At 42.6% G+C, this 25,000-nt stretch overlaps 1 protein-coding gene across 4 annotated transcripts in view; it reads right to left on the bottom strand.

The window, feature by feature from the left end:
- itprid2 (ITPR interacting domain containing 2) overlaps positions 1-25,000 on the bottom strand; it is a 65,663-nt gene that overhangs the window by 39,374 nt on the left and 1,289 nt on the right. For all 4 annotated transcript variants that reach the window (XM_055148777.1, XM_055148786.1, XM_055148791.1 and 1 more), the window contains exons 2-4: positions 16,049-16,124; positions 12,526-12,654; positions 7,385-7,427 (exon numbers count right to left, since the gene is read on the bottom strand). In XM_055148777.1, the coding sequence (XP_055004752.1) occupies positions 7,385-7,427; positions 12,526-12,654; positions 16,049-16,100 (224 nt within the window). In that variant the 5' untranslated portion in view covers positions 16,101-16,124. The remainder of the gene's footprint in view (positions 1-7,384; positions 7,428-12,525; positions 12,655-16,048; positions 16,125-25,000) is intronic.

The raw sequence follows: 25,000 nt of genomic DNA, 5'->3' as shown, positions 1-25,000 counted from the left end.
GAGGAATCATCAGACACGAGGAGAACACAGAGGAACAGGAGGAACAGGACGAACAGGACGAACAGGACGAACAGGACGAACAGGACGAACAGGAAGAACAGGACGAACAGGACGAACAGGACGAACAGGAGGAACAGGAAGAACCATCCTGCCCCAACTTCTCCTCCTCCAGACCTGAAGAACCTCCTCACAAGAAACTGAAGAACCTCCTCACAAGAAAATGAAGAACCTCCTCACAGGAACCACAGCTCAGTCTCCTGGAGTCTAACGAGCAGATGAACGCTCCTGACACCGGCTCCTGAACGCTTCTCCTACACACTCCTGAACGCGGCTCCTGACGGTGGCTCCTGACGGTGGCTCCTGAAAGCGGCTCCCGAACGGCTCCTGAATAGTGGCTCCTGAACGCTCTTGGATGTTCCTGACAGCAGCTCCTGAACAGTCCTGATAGCAGTTCCTGAGCGCGTTTCCTTACACTCCTGAACGCTCCTGACGGTGGCTCCTGAAAGCGGCTCCTGAACGCTCTTGGATGTTCCTGTCAGCGGCTCCTGAGCGTGGCTCCTGAGCGTGGCTCCTGAGCACTGTCAGCGGCTCCTGAGCGCGTCTCCGCTGTGCCTCTTACACAAGCGCGTGTTATCAGTGGGACAAACTTCAGGACAGCGCTGAGCACATAAACTGTTGTGTAACGTCTGTTTGCCATGGCCCTCACGTCCCTGTCGGGCCCCGCGCCGCTGCCATCTTGGCCCCGGCCCTCCACCTGTTGCTACGGCGACGCAGCAGAGCGCTCAGGAAGCTTCCGCCGTAACACGGGGCCCACGGAAGGAAAAAAAAAACTACAACCGCAAATAAAAAGAGTAAAACCCCCCCTCCCCCTCCTGCCCCAAGGTGAACGAGCCAATCACGCGTCACAAACTCGACAGCAGCGCTTTTCTTTATTGATCAACGTGAGACGGAAAATCATTGTTTATGTTTGACTCGTCCTTCAACCCGCGCTCCAGGTCGACCTGCAGCGCGCCCGGGTCCCAGCTCCAGACCTGAACTCGTCCGGGTCAAAACTGAACTGGAGGATTTGTTCTTTGGTGCAGGTTTTATGAAAGAAAAACCCACAGAGACACAGAGAGAACATGCAAACTCCACACAGAAAAACTCCACACTGCAAAAGTCTCTGATCTGACCAAGAATTTAAAACTTACATCAGGTTTTTCATCTGGTTTTCAGCTTTACTATCGACTTACTCGTTCTGAAACACTTCTATTCTAGTTTACACTGAAAAAACAATGTCTAGATAAATTAAAACAACTTTCAAATTACTGTTAACACTTTATAATAAACAGCAAACTAATCATTCCCTAACCCCTTGTTAATATTTATTAATTGTTAATAAAATATTGATTTGGCACAAGTTAATACTAATATTTTTCATTATTAACTAAGGTCCCGGTCAAACAGAAGTAAACAACAAGGCCAAAAACTCAAGTGAATTCATCTGATATAAAAATGTATTGAACAGATACATATGTACTCGAGTTTATCAAACTGTTGACCTTTTTTCTGTTCCATTTTTGGTTCTAAAGTTCCATATGTTTTAAACAGACCATGAATGAAACATGGAACAAAAATTATTTCCCAAATTTCAAAGACCTGAAAATCATGTAAATAAATGTTTGTATTTCATCATATCTTGTGTTATTCCATCTTTGAACTGTTGATGAAGGGACAGGATTTAAAAAAAAAAAAAAAAGTATTTAAAATGATAAAAAATGTTCTTGGAAGGACTGACATATTTTATAGAAATAGTTTCTTTCATTTTGAAGTAATATTAAAGTATTCAGAAGAAAAAAGCGACAAATGATGTAAAATCCTGCACCTTCTACTTGTTTGTACAATTTTCCCTCCGTTACTTTTCCCTCCGTTACCATGAACTTTCTTAATAAAAAATCTCATGAGTCAAAAAGTCAGAGGTTTTTCAACCTAATCTTGTACCATATGGTAGAAAACTATATGAAGCAAATATTCAAACCAGTTTGTTAAGGATATGTAAGTGAGAACCAAGAGTTATCACTGTTTGGATTTATTGACCAAAAAGTGCTGCATATTTCATTCCCTCCGTTACCAACATGAGTTTTTAAATTTTTTTGTCTTGAACTTGAAAGAATCTCACAGGTTTAACTTGACCCTGTTGGAGTGTAACTCTTTCCTACATTCTGATACTTTACTTATTTCAATAGTTCCTCTAGTTTCTGAATAAGAGACATTTGAATGTCAAAAATCTGACCCTGTTTCCTCCGTTAACACTTGACTGAACCTTTAAACATTAGTTGTTTGCACAAAATCTGTGTATTAATGTTTTAATTAACAGAAAACAATTTATTAACTAATACTGTATTAATATGGTTAATACTGAACTAAATGTATTTATAGCATTAATTAATAGTTATTTTCACATTATTTAAATGTTATTTACAAACTATGTTAATATAAAAGTGAATAACACATGATTTTTTAACTGTTATTAAACTGAGATTCTGCTTTTCTCCACATGAATCTCTCCTCAGAGAATCTGAATAATAAAGTTAATGAATATATTAGTAATTTAATATATAAATATAAGTGTAGGCGTCTTATTATAAAGTTGGAACAGTAATTTTAACTATTTACAAATATTTCTTATGATATTTATTAACAACTGCAAATATTTTACAGTGCGTCTCACATCAATATAAATATGAACAAATATTAATACAATGTTAGTTAACAGTAATAAAGCAAACAACTAATGTTTAGTTAAAGATGAAAAACAAGTAACTTGTGCCAAACTGATATTTTAGTAACAATGAACAAATATGAACAAAGGATTAATAAAGTCATTATTACTACAACTTATTATAAAGTTTAGTGGAATAAGTGTTTTTCTTCATTCAAGCAACATTTGATTTTGTTTCTTATTTAAAAAGTTGTTGTTTTTCTGATTTTAAGTGCAACAAGATGTATTCTTGTTTCCACTGCAGATAATTTTACTGTCGAGTGAAATTTTGTCAAATCATGATCAAACTTTATTAATTCAAGTCGTCTTAACTTGACTAGATTTTGTTTTTTGAAGTTTATGTGAAGAGAACGAACGAGTGAAACGATCTCGCTGCACGAACTGAAAATTTCACAACTTTTAAGTCACTTTCTGATAAATTTAAGTGTTTAGATCTTAAATTTTGCCCAAGTTTTTTCTTGTGTCAGTGGAGATTTGACACTGTAGAATTTTTGCGTGGAAACAGAAGAAAACCAGAGTGTTTAAAAGCAGCACACACACAGGTCACGAAACACACACACACACACACACACACACACACACACACACACACACACACACCCCTCTCCCCCCGTGTGCCGAGGGTGTGAACGGGTCAGCTGATAAGAACACACACACATGTACACACGTGTATATGCACACACACACACACACACACACACACACACACACACACACACACACTCGTTCGCTCGCTCGACCTGTTCCCCGCCCTGCTCCATCTGTTTGCTCTGCTCCAAACACACTGTAAGTACACAGAAGAAAAAAAGAAGGAGAGAAGAGAGAGAGAGAGAGAGAGAAGAGAGAGAGAGAGAGACAGAGAAGAGAGAGAAGAGAGTGAAGAGAGAGAGAGGAGAGAAGAGAAAAGAGAGAAGAGAGAGAGAAGAGAGAGAGAGAGAGAGAGAAGAGAGAGAAGAGAAGAGAGAGAGAGAAGAGAAGAGAGAGAGAGAGAGAGAGAGAGAGAGAGAGAGAAGAGAGAGAGAGAGATAAGAGAGAAAGAGAGAGAGAGAGAGAGAGAGAGAGAAGAGAGAAAGAGAGAGAAGAGAGAGAAGAGAGAAAGAGAGAAGAGAGAAAGAGAGAGAAGAGAGAAGAGAGAGAGAGAAGAGAGAAGAGAGAGAGAGAAAGAGAGAAGAGAGAAGAGAGAGATAGAAACAGAGAGAGAAGAGAGAAGAGAGAGGGCAGAGAGAGTGAAGAGAAGAGAAAGATAGAGAGAGAGAAAAACACACAGAGAGAGAGAGAAAGAGATAAAGACAGAGACAGAAGAGAGTGAGAAAGAAAGACAGAGAGAGAGAGAGAGAAAGTGAGAAGGGGAGGAGCGAGGGAGGACACATACTGATAGAGAAAGAGAGAAGATATAAATAAGTCTACGTCTCTGTTCAGGCTTCAGGGTTAAAGCTAAATTTTGATTTTTTCTTTGTGAAATCAGATTTTTTTTTTTTTGCGACGTCGTTCACACCGAGTCACATTTAACTGGAAATGAAATTTAAACTTTAACCTCAACAAAAGTGTCCTCAGACAAGCTAAGAGAGACTAACCAGGACTAAACAGAGACTAAACCAGGACTAAACCAAGACTAAACCAAGACTAAACCAAGACTAAACCAAGACTAAACCAAGACTAAACCAAGACTAAACCAAGACTAAACCAAGACTAAACCAGACTAAACCACTAAACAGACTAAACCAGGACTAAACCAAGACTAAACCAGGACTAAACCAGGACTACGACTAAACCACTAAACCAGGACTAAACCAGACTAAACCAAGACTAAACCAGACTAAACCAGGACTAAACCACTAAACCAGGACTAAACCAGGACTAAACCAGGACTAAAACCAGTAAAACCCAGGACTAAAACCAGGACTAAAACCAAGACTAAAAATATGGACTAAAAACCAGGACTAAACCAGGACTAAAACCAGACTTATGAAAACTAGGACTAAACCAGGACTAAACAGAACTATTAAACCAGGACTAAACCAGGACTAAAAGTCCAGGACTAAACCAGGACTAACCAGGACTTTAAAGACCGGCGTCTTCCACGCCACTGAGCGAAGAGCAGCCGTCGTCCCATCGCATTTTGCAGACACCATGCTCCACGGGCTTGGGGTTCTCTTTAGTCCAAGTTTAAGTTTCCTGGTTTAGACCTGGTTTTAGTCCTGGTTTTAGTCCTGGTTTTAGTCCTGGTTTTAGTCCTGGTTTAGTCGTAGTTAGTCCTGGTTTAGTCCTGGTTTAGTCCTGGTTTAGTCCTGTTTTTAGTCCTGGTTTAGTCCTAGTTCAGTCCTGGTTTAGTCCTGTTTTTAGTCCTGTTTAGTCCTGGTTTAGTCCTGGTTTAGTCCTGGTTTTTAGTCCTGGTTTAGTCCTGGTTTAGTCCTGGTTTAGTCCTGGTTTAGTCCTGGTTTAGTCCTGGTTTAGTCCTGGTTTAGTCCTGGTTTAGTCGTAGTTCTGTGCTGGTTTAGTCCTGGTTTTAGTCCTGGTTTTCCTGGTTTTAGTCCTGGTTTTAGTCCTGGTTTTAGTCCTGGTTTAGTCCTGGTTTTAGTCCTGGTTTAGTCCTGGTTTAGTCCTGGCTTAGTCCTGGTTTAGTCCTGTACTGGTTTAGTCCTGGTTTTAGTCCTGGTTTTAGTCCTGGTTTTAGTCCTGGTTTAGTCCTGGTTAGTCCTGGTTAGTCCTGGTTGTCCTGGTTTTAGTCCTGGTTTAGTCCTGGTTTTGTTAGTCCTGGTTTAGTCCTGGTTTAGTCCTGTTTAGTCTGGTTTAGTCCTGGTTTAGTCCTGGTTTAGTCCTGGTTTAGTCCTGGTTTAGTCCTGGTTTAGTCCTGGTTCAGTTTGTCCTGTGCGGCGCAAAAGTCCAACATCTCGATGAATGTTTCTTCTGCCTGTGAAGTTTCAACAGTCGCGTCGCGTCTGTGAGTTCGCGTTCGTTCTGAAGAAAGTGAAACTGTTCCATTTCATTTCGTGATTGTCGTTCTTAAAGTCGTAACGTTTCAGTTCATATTCTGATGGACGCTTCAGTTAGAATGTTTTTAATCTGTGTGTGATTCATCTCATGTACGAGCGGGAAACAGGTGGAATGTTCACGGGTCCGGGCGGCTGCGGGTTTCACTTTAATAAAATCTCGGGTTAATGGGCGTCAAAAAACACCTTGACGTTTCTATTTGGAGCCTTTTCATTTGAGTTCAGACGCCCCGACGCTCGTGTCTTTGACGCCGTGGACGAACGGGACAAAAATACTTGACGCGCGTCCGTTGCCCTGGAAACAAGAGCCCGGTCCAGATCTTTACCCGAAACAATGTCAGACCAGACTGAGAGACTTTAGAGTTTTTATGACATAAAACATCAGCGGAGGAAATCGACTCGACGACTGGAGCCAGTTTATATTTATACTCCACTAATGACACTGGATCAGTCCCGGTCTAGTCCTGGTCTAATACCGGTCTAGTCCCAGTCTAGTCGTGGTTTGGTCCCGGTCTAGTCCTGGTCTAATACCGGTCTAGTCCCGGTCTAGTCATGGTTTAGTCTCGGTCTAGTCCTAGAGTTTGGTCCCGGTCTAGTCCTGGTCCAGTACCGGTCTAGTCCTAGTCTCATCACGGTCTAGTCCCGGTCTAGTCGTGGTTTAGTCTCGGTCTAGTCCTAGTTTGGTCCCAGTCTAGTCCTGGGCTAATACCGGTCTAGTCCTGGTCCAATACCGGTCTAGTCCTAGTCTAATCACGGTCTAGTCCCGGTCTATTCGTGGGTTTAGTCCCAGTCGGGTTTAGTTCTAGTCCTAGTTTGGTCCGGTCTAGTCCTGGGCTAATACCGGTCTAGTCCTGGTCCAATACCAGTCTAGTCCTAGTCTAATCAGGTCCCCGGTCTAATCACGGTCTAGTCCCGGTCTTAGTCTTTTTAGTCCCGTTTAGTCCTTGTTTAGTCCTTAGTCCCGGTCTCTAGTCTCAGTCCGTCCCCGGTTTAAGTCCCTGTTAGTCCGGTGTATCCCTGTTTAGTCCGGTGTTTGTGGTGTGTATATATTTATGTTCCGTTCATGTTTGTGTTCCTGGGGTTTTTTCTTCCTGATAATAACGTCGCTGCGTCTCTGGACACTCGTCCCTGATTGGTCGACGCGCCGAGTCTGACGCAAAAAGTTCAGCATTTTCAACTTCTTGACGCCGACGCCTCGGACGCGCGTCTAGAGCCAAAACGCTCAAGACGCGCCACAAAAACGCAGGACGCTGTAGTCGCGCGTCCACATCGACTTCACATAGAAACTGGACACTTTGACGCTTTGGTGTGAACGAACCTTAAGAGTGTGTTCCCCCCCCAGTGTTCAGCTCCAGTCAAATGAAGCTCATCGAGGCCTGCGGGTACAGGGCTGACTTTGAAGCCACTCCCAGATTACGAACGGGAATTTATTTACTTACAGACAAAATAAGAAAATAAAAACCCCAGGATCATGTGTCGAGGGTTAATGTGAACATTTAAGAGAAAAAAGACGAGGCTCAGAGCAGCAGGAACAGACAGACCAGACAAACAAAACAAAAAGAACCGGAGCCAGAGTCGATGGAGCCGGAAGTGCCCACATGCACACTTCCTGTTTGGACCCAGTGTGACGTACCTGCACTCGGAGAGCCAACTGCTGATCTTATGTGGGACCCGCCCTGAAACACACAACAACAACAACAACGTTAGACACACACACACACACACAGACACACACACACACACAGACACACACACACACACACACACACACACACAGACACACACACACACACACACACACACACACACGACACACACACAGACACACACACACACAGACACACACACACACACACACACACACACACAGACACACACACACACACACACACACACACACACACAGACACACACACAGACACACACACACACACAGACACACACACACACACACACACACACACAGACACACACACACACAGACACACACACACACAGACACACACACACAGACACACACACACACACAGACACACACACAGACACACACACACACACACACAGACACACACACAGACACACACACACACACAGACATGTATGTGTCTGTAAACTGGATTCAATGGTCTCAGTGTAGAGAGTCGGATCTTTATAACGAGGCAGAACCTGCACACGTGGACCATCAATCCAGACCGGCAAGATTTAGGCCAAGAGCCGATATGTCTCCAAGTGCTCATAACGGCCAACAAATAAATCCGTCAGGCCTAGGAATGGGCATGATTAGTCGATTAATCGATAATTGATCATTAAGAATTTTGTCGATTACGTTCATTTTTAATCGGCAAACTGAATGTAGGCTGCTGTGCGTCGTGTAGGGAGACCAAAGTCTGTTTTTCCATATCCTGTTCTACCTGTCTGGGTTTTTTTTTTTTTTTTTTTTTTATAAAGTGATTCAAATGTTCAGGTTTTCATTTCCTTTCATTGGGACATTAAACTGAGCGTCTCTCGTAGCGTCTCTGCACCAGAAGGAGTGAGACACAAACAATCGGTTGAAACACAAATGCGCATTTAACGATGACTTGTACAAGAAATTCTCCGCTTTCCGTCTCGATCGGGACAAGTGTGAGTTAGGGGTGGGCGATATATCGATATTTTAAATATATCGATATGAATTCTGACATATCGTATATATCAATATAATGCTTTTATTCAATTTAGATTTCGGCGTTTCGCTTTGTTTATCTTCTCTCTCGTCGCCTCCCTGATTTTGTTCGCTCGAGTCTCCTTCACTCGTCACTGTCGCCATTAACGCCGAAAGTTGGTGCCAGTGAAAAGCTTCAAGCTCCACGAACCTTTTCCACCATTTACAGACAAAACCATCAGCAGCACATCCTCATGTTCCACCGAGTCGCGTCCTTTAATCCGAAAGAAGCTAAACGAGCTGAGCTGCAGGAGAAGTGCTGTTTATGCAAATGAGTCATGCGCTTACGCTTTGTTTCTGTAAAATGTAAACACACGTGCGCAAAACTGCATTAAACACATGATTATCTCAAACAGGCTGATGTGGCTCTAGAGTCGTTATGTTTTATTTATTGTAAAGTTTATTTATGCAGATGATTTTAATAAATAATCTGCTGCAGTGTCACTTGTACAACAGTGTTTGGAATCGTTGGGTTTGATCTGCAGTGGATTGTGGGATTAAACCTCAGATCCTGACGCTGGATAATAACATGGATCTGTTAAAATAAGGAACATCCTGAGCTTCTTCTGCTGAAGGAGCTCATGGTGGAATTGAGTGAGTTGAGTTGTCTTTATTTATTGTTTTAATTAGTTTTTTATTTATGTTGTTTTGTGAATCTTAAATGTTCCTGTATGAACTTTGACCTTGTGGAATTTGTTTTTTTTGTTTTTTTTCCTGTACAGATATGGAGATATATATCGTATATCAAGATATAGCAAAAATATATCGAGATATATTTTTTGATCCATATCGCCCAGACCTAGTGTGAGTCCATGTGCACAGTGAACAAAACAGCACATATGTGTCAGTGTCCAGTGTGTCAGGGACCTCAAAGCACCAGGACACAGAAAAACATGAAAAAGTTTTTCCAGGTGAGAGTCGCTCAATGTGGATGACGAGGCCCCGCCCCCCTCCCCCCGTACGCTGTCCTGGTTTTGACAAACACAAATCTGGTCACACTGACCTGTATTCACCTGAGTCATGTCTTTTAATCCAACACAAGTTGAACCACATCAGCGACACAAGAGCTGGAGTTTTATCTTCACTTAGTTTATGTAAATTAGTGATGTGGTTTTAAGTTTTGTTTCTGTGAGATTTGAACAAAACTGAATTAAACACATTATAATGTCAAACAGCTGATGTGGATCTAGAGTCGTTATGTTTATATGTCGTAAAGTTGAATTTATTTATGCAGATTAGTGCAGATAGTAATAATAATGATGATCATTTTAATATAAAAACGTTAATGATTAATCGATAATCGATCGTTAATTCTTCCGACGATCGATGAAGAAAATTTTATCAAATGCCCGTCCCTAGTCAGGCCCTAATAATCACCTCTGACCCTGTGTCTCCAGAGTCTTACACCTGCAGACAGAGACACAGAAACACGTCCTGCGTTTGTCTCAGTTTCTGTTCTTGTCTCATGTGAAGCTTCAAACCTCCAGATCTCGTCCCTGAGCTGCAGAGGCTGCACTAGCACTGACTCATGACGACTGCACTGACACTCAGCTGCACTGCACTGACTGCACTCATGACGCTGCACTAGCACTGACTCATGATGCTGCACTAGCACTGACTCATGACGCTGCACTAGCACTGACTCATGATGCTGCACTAGCACTGACTCATGATGCTGCACTAGCACTGACTCATGATGCTGCACTAGCACTGACTCATGATGCTGCACTAGCACTGACTCATGACGCTGCACTAGCACTGACTCATGATGCTGCACTAGCACTGACTCATGACTGCATGCTGACGACTGCACTAGCACTGACTCATGACGCTGCACTGACTCATGACGCTCACTGCACTGACACGCTGACTGCACTGACTGCTGCACTAGCACTGATCATGACGCGCACTAGCACTGACGCTGCTGCACTGAGCACTGACTCATGACTGCTGCACTGACACTGACTCATGACGCTGCACTGACTCGTGACGCTGCACTAGCACTGACTCGTGACGCTGCACTAGCACTGACTCGTGACGCTGCACTGACTCATGATGCTGCACTGCACTGACTCATGACGCTGCACTGACTCATGACGCTGCACTACTGCACTGACATGACGCTGCACTAGCACTGCACTGACTCATGACTGCGCTGCACTAGGCACTGACTCATGACGCTGCACTGCACTGACTCATGATGACGCACTGCACTAGCACTGACTCATGACGCTGCACTAGCACTGACTCATGATGCTGCACTAGCACTGACTCATGACGCTGCACTGCACTGACGCACTGACTGATCATGATGCTGCACTGCACTGACACTGACTCATGACTCATGCTGCACTAGCACTGACTCATGACGCTGCACTAGCACTGACTCATGATGCTGCACTAGCACTGACTCATGACGCTGCACTAGCACTGACTCATGACGCTGCACTAGCACTGACTCATGACGCTGCACTAGCACTGACTCATGATGCTGCACTGGCACTGACTCATGACGCTGCACTAGCACTGACTCATGACGCTGCACTAGCACTGACTCATGACGCTGCACTAGCACTGACTCATGACGCTGACACTGAGACTACTGACTGCATGACTGCACTGACGCTGCACTATGACACTGACGCGCTGCACTCATACTGACTCACGCTGCACTGACTGCGCTACACCGACTGACGCTCACTGACGCACTGACTCATGACGCTGACGCACTAGCACTGACTCATGACGCTGCACTAGCACTGACTCATGACTGCACTAGCACTCACTGCACTACACTGACTCATGACTGCACTAGCACTGCACTGCACTAGCACTGACTCATGACGCTGCACTAGCACTGACTCATGACGCTGCACTAGCACTGACTCATGACGCTGCACTAGCACTAGCACTGACTCATGACGCTGCACTAGCACTGACTCATGATGCTGCAGGTTCTGGGGTTTAGGGAGAAACGTTCAGATCAGAGACACATTTTAGGTTTAAACCCAAATGTTGGAGTCACGTGAGGCTCGTTCTTCTTTCTGTTGATCACGTCTCATGTTTATTCAGAATAAAACAGTTTTTTTTTAGTCGTTATCAGTAAAAGTCGTGTTTGAGTTGAACGTGTTTCCCTCGTGTCTGTGGAGGTCGTGTTTACGGAATTTTAATATTTAATCTTATCAAACGCGTCACGAGGCGTTTTTGATAACCACGTTTCTCTTATGCCAGAAAAACTCAGATCAGACTTTATTATTGGATTATTCTAGAAATATGTTTGAATATATGTACTTTTATTTTGAAATCTGCGCTTTTATTTTGGTTCTAAACACCAGTCTGCAGAACAGGAAGTGTGAAAAATAAGAAAAAGAGATCAGAACGCAAGTTGGTAAAGACTCATACAGATAAAAATCTAATTTAGTGTAAGTTCTACAGAAACAGGACTAAAACAGGGACTAAAACCAGGACTAAACCAGGGACTAAACCAGGGACTAAACCAGGACTAAAACGAGACTAAATCTGGATTAAACCTGGATTAAACCTGGATTAAACCGGGACTAAACCAGGACTAAACCAGGGACTACAACCAGGGACTAAAACTAGACTAAAACGAGACTAAACCAGGACTAAAACAAGACTACAACAGGACTGAACCAGGACTAAAATAGGACTAAACCAGGACTAAAATCAGGACTAAAATCAGGATTGAAACAGGTCTGAAACAGGACTGAACGTGGTCTAAAGCAGGTCAAAACCAGGCCTAGACCATGTCTAAACCGGTCTCAGTCATGATCTCAGTTCTGGTCTGGTAACGGCCTCAGTCTCGGTCTCAGTCCCAGTCTCAGTCCTGATCACCCGACAGTCTACGCGGGTGCACCTCCAGGCCCGTCAAGACACTCAGTCCTGGGTCAGTCCTGGTTTAGTCCTGGTTCCCTGGTCCAGCCCTGGTCCAGCCCTGGTCCAGCCCTGGTCCAGCCCTGGTCCAGCCCTGGTCCAGTCCTGGTCCAGTCCTGGTCCAGTCCTGGTTCCTGTCATACCCGCTGTCCTCCACCAGGGGCCGCTGCGGTACTGACCATTGTGCTGTTCGCTGCCCGGGTCCTGGTTCTGGCTCAGGTCCTGGTTGAGATCCCGGTGCGGTCCTGGTTTTGGGGAGGACTGCCACAGCGAGTCTCGGCTCTGAGCCCACAGACGGCGCCGGCGTTCTGCCACAAACAAACAAACAAACAAACTCAAACTCAGACTCAGACTTTTAGGTTTAAAGCTGCATTGTGTAACTTTTCCGGTGGAGACATGTAATTGTTTTGTCTGGAATGTCCCACACTACGGCATTAAACCTTTTTTAGCTTCATGGAGACAAAACCGGACCATGTTCCAGGTCAGATCTGATGTTTTTCCTCGGTATTTTCGAGCGATAAAACCTCCTGCAATTGAATAAATGTAAAAGAGCCGTTTAATGTCACACTGCGGAACATTCCAGGTAAAGCTATGACGTATCCATAGAAACAAAATGAACATGAAAATCATCATCGCGATTAGGGTTGTAACAAAAAACTAAATATCGTGAAATCGTATCGTCAAAAGTCTCACAATAATATGGAGAATCTGTGTGTCGTTCGTTCATTTGTTTTTCAAAATAAAACCAAAAATAAGAAAATGAAAAAATATATTATTTTTTCATTATTTGTTTCCAAAACCCAAAATTTAAAAAACAAATAATGATTCGTTTTTTTTTTTCCAGTTTTCGATTTTATGTTTAAATGAAAAATGGAAAAAAACAGATAACGGACTAAACCCGGATTAAACCTTGGACAGGGACCAGGACTGAGACCAGGTCCTGGGACTTAGACTGGGACTTAGACTGGGACTTAGACTGGACTTAGGGACTTAGGGACTTAGACTGGGACTTAACTGGGACTTAGACTGGACTGACTGGGACCTGGACTGACTGGGACTGGAACTGGGACCTGGACTGGGACTGGACTGGGACCTGGACTAAGACAGGACTAAGACTAAACAGGACTAAGACAGACTAAGACAGACTAAGACAGGACTAAGACAGGACTAAACAGGATTAAAACAGGACTAAAACAGGACTGAAACAGGACTAAACCAGGACTGAGACAGGACTGAACCAGGTTCGGAACCAGACCAGGACTGAAAACTGTTTATTATTCAAAACATTTTTTGTTTTTTCCATTTTTCATTTAAACACAAAATCAAAAACTGAAAAAACAAATCTTTATCTGTTTTTTTATTTTGGTTTTGGAGACAAATAATGAAGAAAACTGTTTTCATTTTCTTATTTTTGTTTTTATTTAGAAAAACAAATGAACGAATGACACACAGATTGACTATAACCCACTATTTTTTGTTTTGTTTTGTTTTAAATATATTTATTGTCTGGTTTTTGCCATTGTTCTTGAGACACACATCTCTGTTTATTTAAATTAATGTGAATTGAAAGTAGTTTTAATGTTTTTTGCAAGTATATTTACATTTTTGTTTACATCCATTACAAATGATGATGATTTTATTTATTTTTTTTAATAATTATTGTTTAAAAGTAAAATACTCCCATTTAATTTCATTGAGAGAAAATCAAATTGCTCTGAGGGAAATTAGTTGGGGGCCCCTCCAGGTTTGGGGGCCCCATGAGAACATCTACTTTTGCCTAACGGTTGCGCCGCCTCTGGTTACATCCCCAGTCACGATTATTTTGGTCAATATTTAAATCACTATTATTTTTATTTTTTAAGTTACACGATGCATTTTATTCAGCATTTCCCAACCCCCCCCCCAAAAAAAAACAAAAAAAATACACTTTGTTATTGATAATTTACGCAAAAAATTCTAATTAAAAATAAATTCAGGCTGCAGATATGAACCTTAGACCAGTTTTGCGACGAATAAAACAAAATTAATAAAATAAAATAAACTTTGAACATGAAATAAGACATAGAAAAACAAAAATATATCCAAAATAAACTCTATATCCAGCTGTTCCACAATCTCTAAATTAAAAAATAAAATAAATACACTTATTTAAACAAAAAATATTACAACATAAATGTTAAATTTTATCGTTTCAGCTGGAGATCGTTTGAATTTTGATCACAATTTCGATTTGTGTGTCAATTAATTGCACAGACTGGGCTCTTACACAAATTAATTTAGTAAAATCTACCTAAAAATATTCTTGACGATATATCGATACAGCAGCCCACGATATCGATACTGTATCATCACATTAAACAAAACGATATATCGATATTTTGATATTTTTGCACAGTCCTACACAACAACTTGACAAATGTGGTGAGATGTGCAGGAATTTTATTAATTGTGTCGACTTAAAAATGTGAATTAAACAGTTTAAAAGTGAAAAAGCTGCTCAGTGTGTCAGATCGTCAGCCACAAGAGCAGCCAGACACAGACTGAGCCGGAGAAAGTGCCGCCGTCGTCTTTTGTGAACTCGGCCTCACTAATCTGGTGTTCTGTTTAATCTGGACGAGGTTTGTCCCTGACGGTCCGACAGGTGCTGTGACAGTGTGACAGGTGCTGTGACAGTGTGACAGGTGCTGTGACAGTGTGACAGGTGCTGTGACAGTGTGACAGGTGCTGTGAACTGTCACTTCAGTTTAAACAGAAACGAAAAAGACGACGAAAACGAAAAATCCGACGGTTTTATATTTTACATTTGTTCTAAAAGCTTTAAAACCTGGAACGAAGACGGACTAAACCGGGACTAAACCGGGACTAAACTGGGACTAAACCAGGGACTAAACCAGGGACTAAACCAGGGTCTAAACCAGGGTCTAAACAAGGGTTTAAACCAGGACTAAACCAGGACTAAACCAGGGTTTAAACCGGGACTAAACCAGGTCTAAACCGGGACTAAACCAGGTCTAAACCGGGACTAAACCAGGGTCTAAACCAGGGTCTAAACCAGGACTAAACCAGGGTTTAAACCAGGGTCTAAACCAGGGTCTAAACCAGGACTAAACAAGGGTTTAAACCAGGACTAAACCAGGTCTAAACCGGGACTAAACCAGGGACTAAACCAGGGACTAAACCAGGGACTAAACCAGGGTCTAAACCAGGACTAAACCAGGGTCTAAACCAGGACTAAACAAGGGTTTAAACCAGGACTAAACCAGGGTTTAAACCAGGACTAAACCAGGACTAAACCAGGGTTTAAACCGGGACTAAACCAGGGTTTAAACCGGGACTAAACCAGGTCTAAACCGGGACTAAACCAGGGTCTAAACCAGGGTCTAAACCAGGACTAAACCAGGGTTTAAACCAGGGTCTAAACCAGGGTCTAAACCAGGACTAAACAAGGGTTTAAACCAGGACTAAACCAGGTCTAAACCGGGACTAAACCAGGGACTAAACCAGGGACTAAACCAGGGTCTAAACCAGGGTCTAAACCAGGACTAAACCAGGGTCTAAACCAGGACTAAACCAGGGACTAAACCAGGGACTAAACCAGGGACTAAACCAGGGTCTAAACCAGGGTCTAAACCAGGTCTAAACCCTGTCGTAGCGTCGTGGTGGTGGTGGTGGTGGTGGTGTTTGTCGTTTTGGGCTCCTCACCTGCGGGGGGGCTGGACTCCGGGGCCCCTGAGCTTTCCACGGGCCCCTGCATCACAGCACAGGATCAGACGGGCCCCTGGAACAAAACACACAAACACAAAACAAACGTCACATTCTACTGAAGAAAGAACGAGATTATTTATTTATTTACTTATTTATTTTAAATATTCTAATCATGGTATCGGTATCAGTATCGGGTTTCGATAAATTTTAGACAGGAGCAGCGGCGTGTGAGACAGGAAGTGTGCGTTTGGGATACCACACACCACTTCCTGTTCAGAGTTATTTTTAGAGCTGACCACAATGACAAGACAAACGCACAACAACAAGGAGACAGACGCACAACAACGACGAGACAGACGCACAACAACAAGACAAACACACAACAACGAGACAGACACACAACAACAACGAGACAGACACACAACAACAACGAGACAGACACACAACAACAAGACAGACACAACACACAACAACGAGACAGACACACAACAACAACGAGACAGACACACAACAACAAGACAAACACACAACAACGAGACAGACGCACAACAGCGACGAGACAGACGCACAACAACAACAAGAAAGACACACAACAAGACAGACACACAACAACAACGAGACAGACGCACAACAAACAACGAGACAGACACACAACACAAGACAGACACAGACAGACAGACAACACAACAACCGACAGACAACAACAAACGAACAGACCAACAACGAGACAGACGCAACAACACGAACGAGACACGCACAACAACAACGAGACAGACACACAACAACAACGAGACAGACGCACAACAACAAGACAGACACACAACAACAAGACAGACACACAAACAACGAGACAACACAACAACGAGACAGACACACAACAACAACGAGACAGACGCACAACAACAACACAGACGCACAACAACAACGAGACAGACGCACACAACAACGAGACAGACGCACAACAACAACACAGACACACAACAACAACGAGACAGACGCACAACAACAACGAGACAGACAACGAGACACGCACAACAACGAGACAGACGCACAACAACGAGACAGACACAACAACAACAGAGAACACAAGACACACAACAACAGACAGACACACAACAACAACGAGACACACAACAACGAGACATACGCACAACAACGAGACAGACGCACACAGACAGACACAACAACAACGAGACAGACGCACAACAACAACGAGACAGACGCACAACAACAATGAGACAGACGCACAACAACAAACAGACACACAACAACAAGACAGACACACAACAACAAGACAGACAAACAACGAGACAGACACACAACAACAACGAGACAGACGCACAACAACAAGACAGACACAACAACAAGACAGACACACAACGACGAGACAGACACACAACAACAAGACAGACACAACAACAAGACAGACACACAACGACGAGACAGACACACAACAACGACGAGACAGACGCACAACAACGACGAGACAGACGCACAACAACGACGAGACAGACGCACAACAACAACGAGACAGACGAACACAACAACGAGACAGACGCACAACAACAACGACAGACGCACAACAACAACGAGACAGACGCACAACAACAACGAGACAGACGCACAACAACAACGAGACAACAGACCAACAACAACAACGAGACAGACGCACAACAACAAGACAGACACACAACAACGAGACAGACACACAACAACAAGACAGACACACAACAACAAGACAGACACACAACAACAACGAGACAGACGCACAACAACAACGAGACAGACGCACAACAACAAGACACACAACAACAACACAGACGCACAACAACAAGACACACAACAACAACACAGACGCACAACAACGAGACAGACAAACAACAACGAGACAGACGCACAACAACAAGACAGACACAACAACAAGACAGACACACAACAACACGACAGACAACAACAACGACGAGACAGACGCACAACAACGACGAGACAGACGACGCACAACAACAACGAGACAGACGACACAACAACAACAGACAGACAGAGACAGACGACAGACACAACAACAACGAACAGACGACAACAACAACGAGACAGACGCACACAACAACAACGACGCACAACAACGACAGACACAACAACAACAAGACAGACACACAACAACAGACAGACAGACACAAACAACAAGACAGACACAACAACAACAACGACAGACACACAACAACAACAAGAGACAGACACAACGACGACACAACAACAACGACGACAGACAGCACAACAACAACGACAACACAACAGACACACACAGACAGCACAACACAACAACAGACAGACGCACAACAACAAGACAGACACAGACAGACACAACAACAACAAGACAGACACACAACAACAAGACAGACACACAACAACAACGACAGACGCACAACAACAACGAGACAGACGCACAACAACAAGACAGACGCACAACAACAACAGACAGACACACAACAACAAGACAGACACACAACAACAACGAGACAGACGCACAACAACAACAGAGACACACACAACAAGACACAACAACGCACAACGACAACAACAGACAGACAAACACAACAACGAGACAACAGACACCAACAACAACACAGACACACAACAACAACGAGACAGACGCACAACGAGACAGACGACACAACAACAGACAACGACACAAACAACAAGACAGACGCACAACAACAACGAGACAGACGCACAACAACAACGAACAGACAACACACAACACAGAGACAGACAACAGACAGACAAACAACAACGAGACAGACGCACAACAACAACACAGACGCACAACAACAACGAGACAGACGCACAACAACGAGACAGACGCACAACAACAAGACAGACACACAACAACAACACAGACACACAACAACAAGACAGACGCACAACAACAATGAGACAGACGCACAACAACAAGACAGACACACAACAACAACACAGACACACAACAACAAGACAGACGCACAACAACAATGAGACAGACGCACAACAACAACACAGATACACAACAACAACGAAACAGACGCACAACAACGAGACAGACAAACAACAACAGACAGACAACAACAACGAGACAGACACACAACAACACGACAGACACACAACACACACAGACACCAACAACGAGACAGACGCACAGACAGAGCACAACAACGAGACAACGCACAACAACAACAACAACAGACAACACAGACAAACAACAACGACAGACGCACAACAACAACGAGACAGACAACAACAACAACAACAGACACAACAACACAACAACAACAGACGCACAACAACGAGACACGCACAACAACAACAACGAGACAGACGCACAACAACAACGACAGACAGACAACACAACAACAGACGAGACAGACGCAACAACAACAAGACAGACGCACAACAACAACGACAGACGCACAACAACAACGAGACAGACGCACAACAACGAGACAGACGCACAACAACACGAGACAGACGCACAACAACAACGAGACAGACGCCACAACAACACAGACGCACACGCACAACAGAACACAACAACAACAGACAAGACAACAAACGCACAACAACACGAGACAGACGCCAACAACAAACAAACACAACAACACAACACACAACACAGACGCACAACAACGAGACAGACGCACAACAACAGACAGACGAGACAGACGCACCACAACAACAACAACACGAACACAAACAACAACAACACAAGACAGATGCACAACAACAGATGCACACAACAGCACAACGCACAACAACGAGGACAGACGCACAAACAACAACGAAGACAGACAGCACAAACAACGAGACAGACGCACAACAACGAGACAGATGCACAACAACAACAGACAGACGCACAACAACCAACGAGACAGGACGCACAACAAACAGACGAGACAGACGCACAACAACAACGAGACAGACGCACAACAACACGAGACAGACGCACAAACAACAACACAGACGCACAACAACAACGAGACAGACGAGACAAACGTCTTAAAGTCTGTATCGTCAATATTCAGAAAATCAACACTTGTATTTTGTTGTTGAAAGTTGAGACAACAACTACTACAACTACTACTACTACAACTACTACAACTACTACAACAACTACAACTACTACTACAACTACTACAAACAACTACCACAACTACTACTACTACTACACTAACAACTACTACTACTACACAACTACTACAACAACTACTACTACAAACTACTACAACTACTACAACTACTACAACTACTACACAACTACTACACAACTACTACACTACTACTACTACTACTACAACTACTACACTACTACAACTAACTACTACTACTACACAACTACTACTACTACCACAACTACTACTACTACCACACTACTACTACACTACTACTACACACTACCACAACTACTACTACTACTAACTACTACTACTAAACTACTACTACACTACTACTACTACAACTACACACTACTACAACTACTACAACTACTACAACTACTACTACAACTACCACTACTACACAACTACTACAATACTACAACTACTACTACAAACTACTACACTACTACACAACACTACACACTACTACTACTACTACTACTACAACTACATACAACTACTACTACTACTATACTACTACAACTACCACTACTACTACCACTACTACACTACTACACTACCACTACTATACTACCACAACTACACAACTACTACAACTACTACTACTACTACTACAACTACCACTACAACTACTACTATACTACACTACCACAACTACTACAACTACCACAACTACTACAACTACAACTACTACTACACTACTACAACTACACTACCAACTACTACTACTACTACTACAACTACTACAACTACTACAACTACTACAACTACTACACTACTACAACTACTACCAACTACTACACAACTACTACTACACTACAACTACTACAACTACTACACTACAACTACAACTACTACAACTACCACAACTACTACTACACTACTACCTACAACTACTACAACTACACAACTACTACACTACTACTACAACTACAAACTACTACACTACACTACTACAAACTACTACAACTACTACAACTACCACAACTACCACACTACTACTACTACAACTACCACAACTACTACTACTACAACTACCACAACTACTACTACTACTACAACTACCACAACAACTACTACTACTACCACAGCGACTACTATCAATACTACAACTACTACAACTACTACAACTACCACAACTACCACAACTACTACTACAACTACCACAACTACTACTACTACTACTACACTACTACTACAACTACTACAACTACTACTACTACTACTACTACTACTACTACTACTACTACAACTACAACTACTACAACTACCACACTACTACAACTACTACAACTACTACAACTACCACAACTACAACTACTACTACTACAACAACTACCACAACTACCACTACTACAACTACTACAACTACAACTACACTACTACTACTACTACAACTACCACAACTACCACTACTACAACTACAACTACCACAACTACTACTACTAATACAACAACTACCACAACTACTACTACTACTACTACTACTACTACCACTACTACTACACTACACTAACTACTACTACACTACTACCACAACTACATACTACACTACAACTACTACTACTACTACAACTACTACTACTACTACAACTACCACAACTACTACTACTACAACTACCACTACAACTACTACAACTACCACAACTACAACTACTGTCACAACTATCACTACTTCAACTACCACTACTAAACTATCACAACCGTCCCTACTACAACTGTCACAACTACAATTACCACACCTACTTCAATTACCACAACTACTTCAATTACCACAATTACTACAACTACCACACCTACTTCAATTACCACAACTACCACACCTACTTCAATTACCACAACTACCACACCTACTTCAACCACCACTAGTACCACAACTACCACAACCACATCTACCAACAACTACTACAACTACCACCACTACTACAACTACTACTACTACAACTACTACAACTACTACAATACTACAACTACTATACTGTCACTACTACAACTACCATGACAATCAATACCACAACTACTACTACTACTACTACTACAACTACTAATCAATACTACAACTACCACTTGTACCACAACTACCACAACTACCACAACTACTACTACTACTACCAGTACTACAACAACTACTACCACTTTGTGTCATTAAATACCGTTGTTGGAATCTCTTCGATCGTGCCCTTGAGCAATACACTCCAGGTCGTCCGTGTGAAACGTCTGAACGGTTAAACTCTTCTTAAATCCTTCACACATCAGCAGGGACGCACCGATCCGGCAGTTTCGCGTCCGATACCGACTCCGATACTCCGCCGATACCCGAGAAGAACCGATACCGGAGCAGAGACCGAGAAACTGGAGTAAAATCAAGCTGAACCGCTCCAAACGTGGGCCGGAGCTGCTGTTTACCTCCAGCCGCAGCCGACGTCACCGCAGAAAAGCTCTGAGTAAATAAAAGTTCAAACGTTCTGACACTCGTGAGCTTCGGGAAACGTCTTATTACGTCAGAGTCGGAGCAGGATATCGACAGGAACGACACACGGAAACTGAAACCCGACCTGGATTATTTTACATGAGATGAAAAAACTGGAAAAACAAAAGGACACGGTACAAAAAAAAAAAAAAAAAAAAAAACTGTACAAGGACATAAAACCAGGACTAAACCAGGACTAGAACAAGACCAAACCAGGACCAAACCAGGACTAAACCAGGACTAGAACAAGACCAAACCAGGACCAAACCAGGACTAAACCAGGACTAGAACAAGACCAAACCAGGACTAAACCAGGACTAGACAAACCAGGACTAGAACAAGACCAAACCAGGACTAAAACAAGGACTAAACAAAGACTAAACCAGGACTAAACCAGGACTAAACCAGGACTAAAACAGGACTAAAACAGGACTAAAACAAGAACTAAAAACAGGACTGAACCAGGACTGAACCAGGACTGAACCAGGACTAAACCAAGGACTAAAACAAGGACTAAAACAAGTCTAAAACAGGTCTAAACCAGGACTAGAACAAGACCAAACCAGGACTGAACCAGGACTAAAAACAAGGTCTAAATTAGGACAAAACCAGGACTAAACCAGGACCAAACAAGGACTAAACAAGGACTAAAACAAGGACTAAACCAAGGACTAAACCAGGACTAAACCAGGACCAAACAAGGACTAAAACAAGGACTAAAACTAGGTATAAACCAGGTCTAAACAAAGACTAAACCAGGACTAAACCAAGACTAAACCAGGACTAAAACTAGCACTAAAACTAGGACTAAACCAGGTCTAAACCAGGTCTAAACAAAGACTAAACCAGGACTAAACCAAGACTAAAACAGGACTAAACCAGGTCTAAACAAAGACTTAAACCAGGACTAAATCAGGATGAAAGAAAGACTAAAACCAGAACTAAAACAAGACTAAAACAGAAATTAAGACCAGGACTGAACCAGGACTGAACCAGGACTAGGATATCGACTGCACCGATATTTGTAAACTGAAATCTGATCTGGATAAATTCTCAGTACATTTCAGTTCGATATCTGGGCCTCTTCGATAAATCGCTGAAGTAAAAAGGTTTAGGAAAATTTAAAAAATTATTTAAGACCAGGACAAAAACCCAGGAGCAAATTTAATCCGCAAAAACTTTTCTAAATCTACAAAATTCTTCAAAAAACTGCAATAAATGAACTGCAGAGTGAAAGTGTTTCGTCGTTAGTCTGCGTCTGTAACCGAGCAGAATCATAAAGTCAAAAATAAAAAAAATTTCCTACAAGAGCAAAGAAAAAGAACAAACTATAAATAAATTCTGACCTAAAAATAAACAGTTTCATTTTTGATAAACTCAACGATTATTTATTAAAGTTTTTTTCGTGATCGGATTAGAGAATCGATACACATCAAGACTGGGACTAAAACCAGAACTAAACCTGGACTAAACCTGGACCAAACAGAGACTATGTCAGGACCTAACTGCAGGACTAAACCAGGACTAAAAACAAGACTAAACCAGGACTAAACCAGGACTAAACCAGGACTAAAACAGAAATTAAGACCAGGACTAAACCAGGACAAGAATAGGACTAGAACAGGACTAAAAAAGGGACTAAACAAGAAATTAAGAGCAGGACTAAACCAGGATTAAAACAGGACTAAACCAGGTCTAAACCAGGTCTAAACCAAGAATAAACCAGGACTAAAACATAAATTTGTAACGGGACTAAACTTGGATGGAACCAGGACTGAACAAGATCTAGGAGCAGGACTAACCCAGGACTAAAACAGGACTAATCCAGAAATTAAGAGCAGTACTAGACCAAGACTAGACCAAGACTAGACCAAGACTAGACCAAGACTAGACCAAGACTAGACCAAGACTAGACCAAGACTAGACCAAGACTAGACCAGAAATTTAGAACAGGACTAAAGCAGAAATGAAGAGCAGTACTAAACATGGGCTAAACAAAGACTAAACCAGGACTAAAAACAAGACTAAACCAGGACTAAACCAGGACTAAACCAGGACTACTATCAGTCCTCCACTTGACAGGTCTGATTTTATTGTGCCCAGTGAATGTTTGACAGAACAGTTTGAGTTTGAGCCCTGCCCCACAGATAATCACAGAAACTATCACAGACTCAACGAGTCCAAGTCAAGTCCCGCTGAACCAGGACCAGGACCAGGACCAGACAGGACCAGGATCAGACCAGGAACGAACCACGAATGACCCAGGATCAACAACAGGATCCAAAAGCAGGACTAAACCATGACTAAAACAAGACCAAAACAAGACTAAAA

This window comes from Boleophthalmus pectinirostris, unplaced genomic scaffold (genome assembly GCF_026225935.1).
Source record: "Boleophthalmus pectinirostris isolate CB_2022bp ecotype Guang Dong unplaced genomic scaffold, ASM2622593v1 HiC_scaffold_1, whole genome shotgun sequence".
NCBI lineage: Eukaryota > Metazoa > Chordata > Actinopteri > Gobiiformes > Gobiidae > Boleophthalmus > Boleophthalmus pectinirostris.
This window is presented reverse-complemented; position numbering and strand designations above follow the sequence as displayed.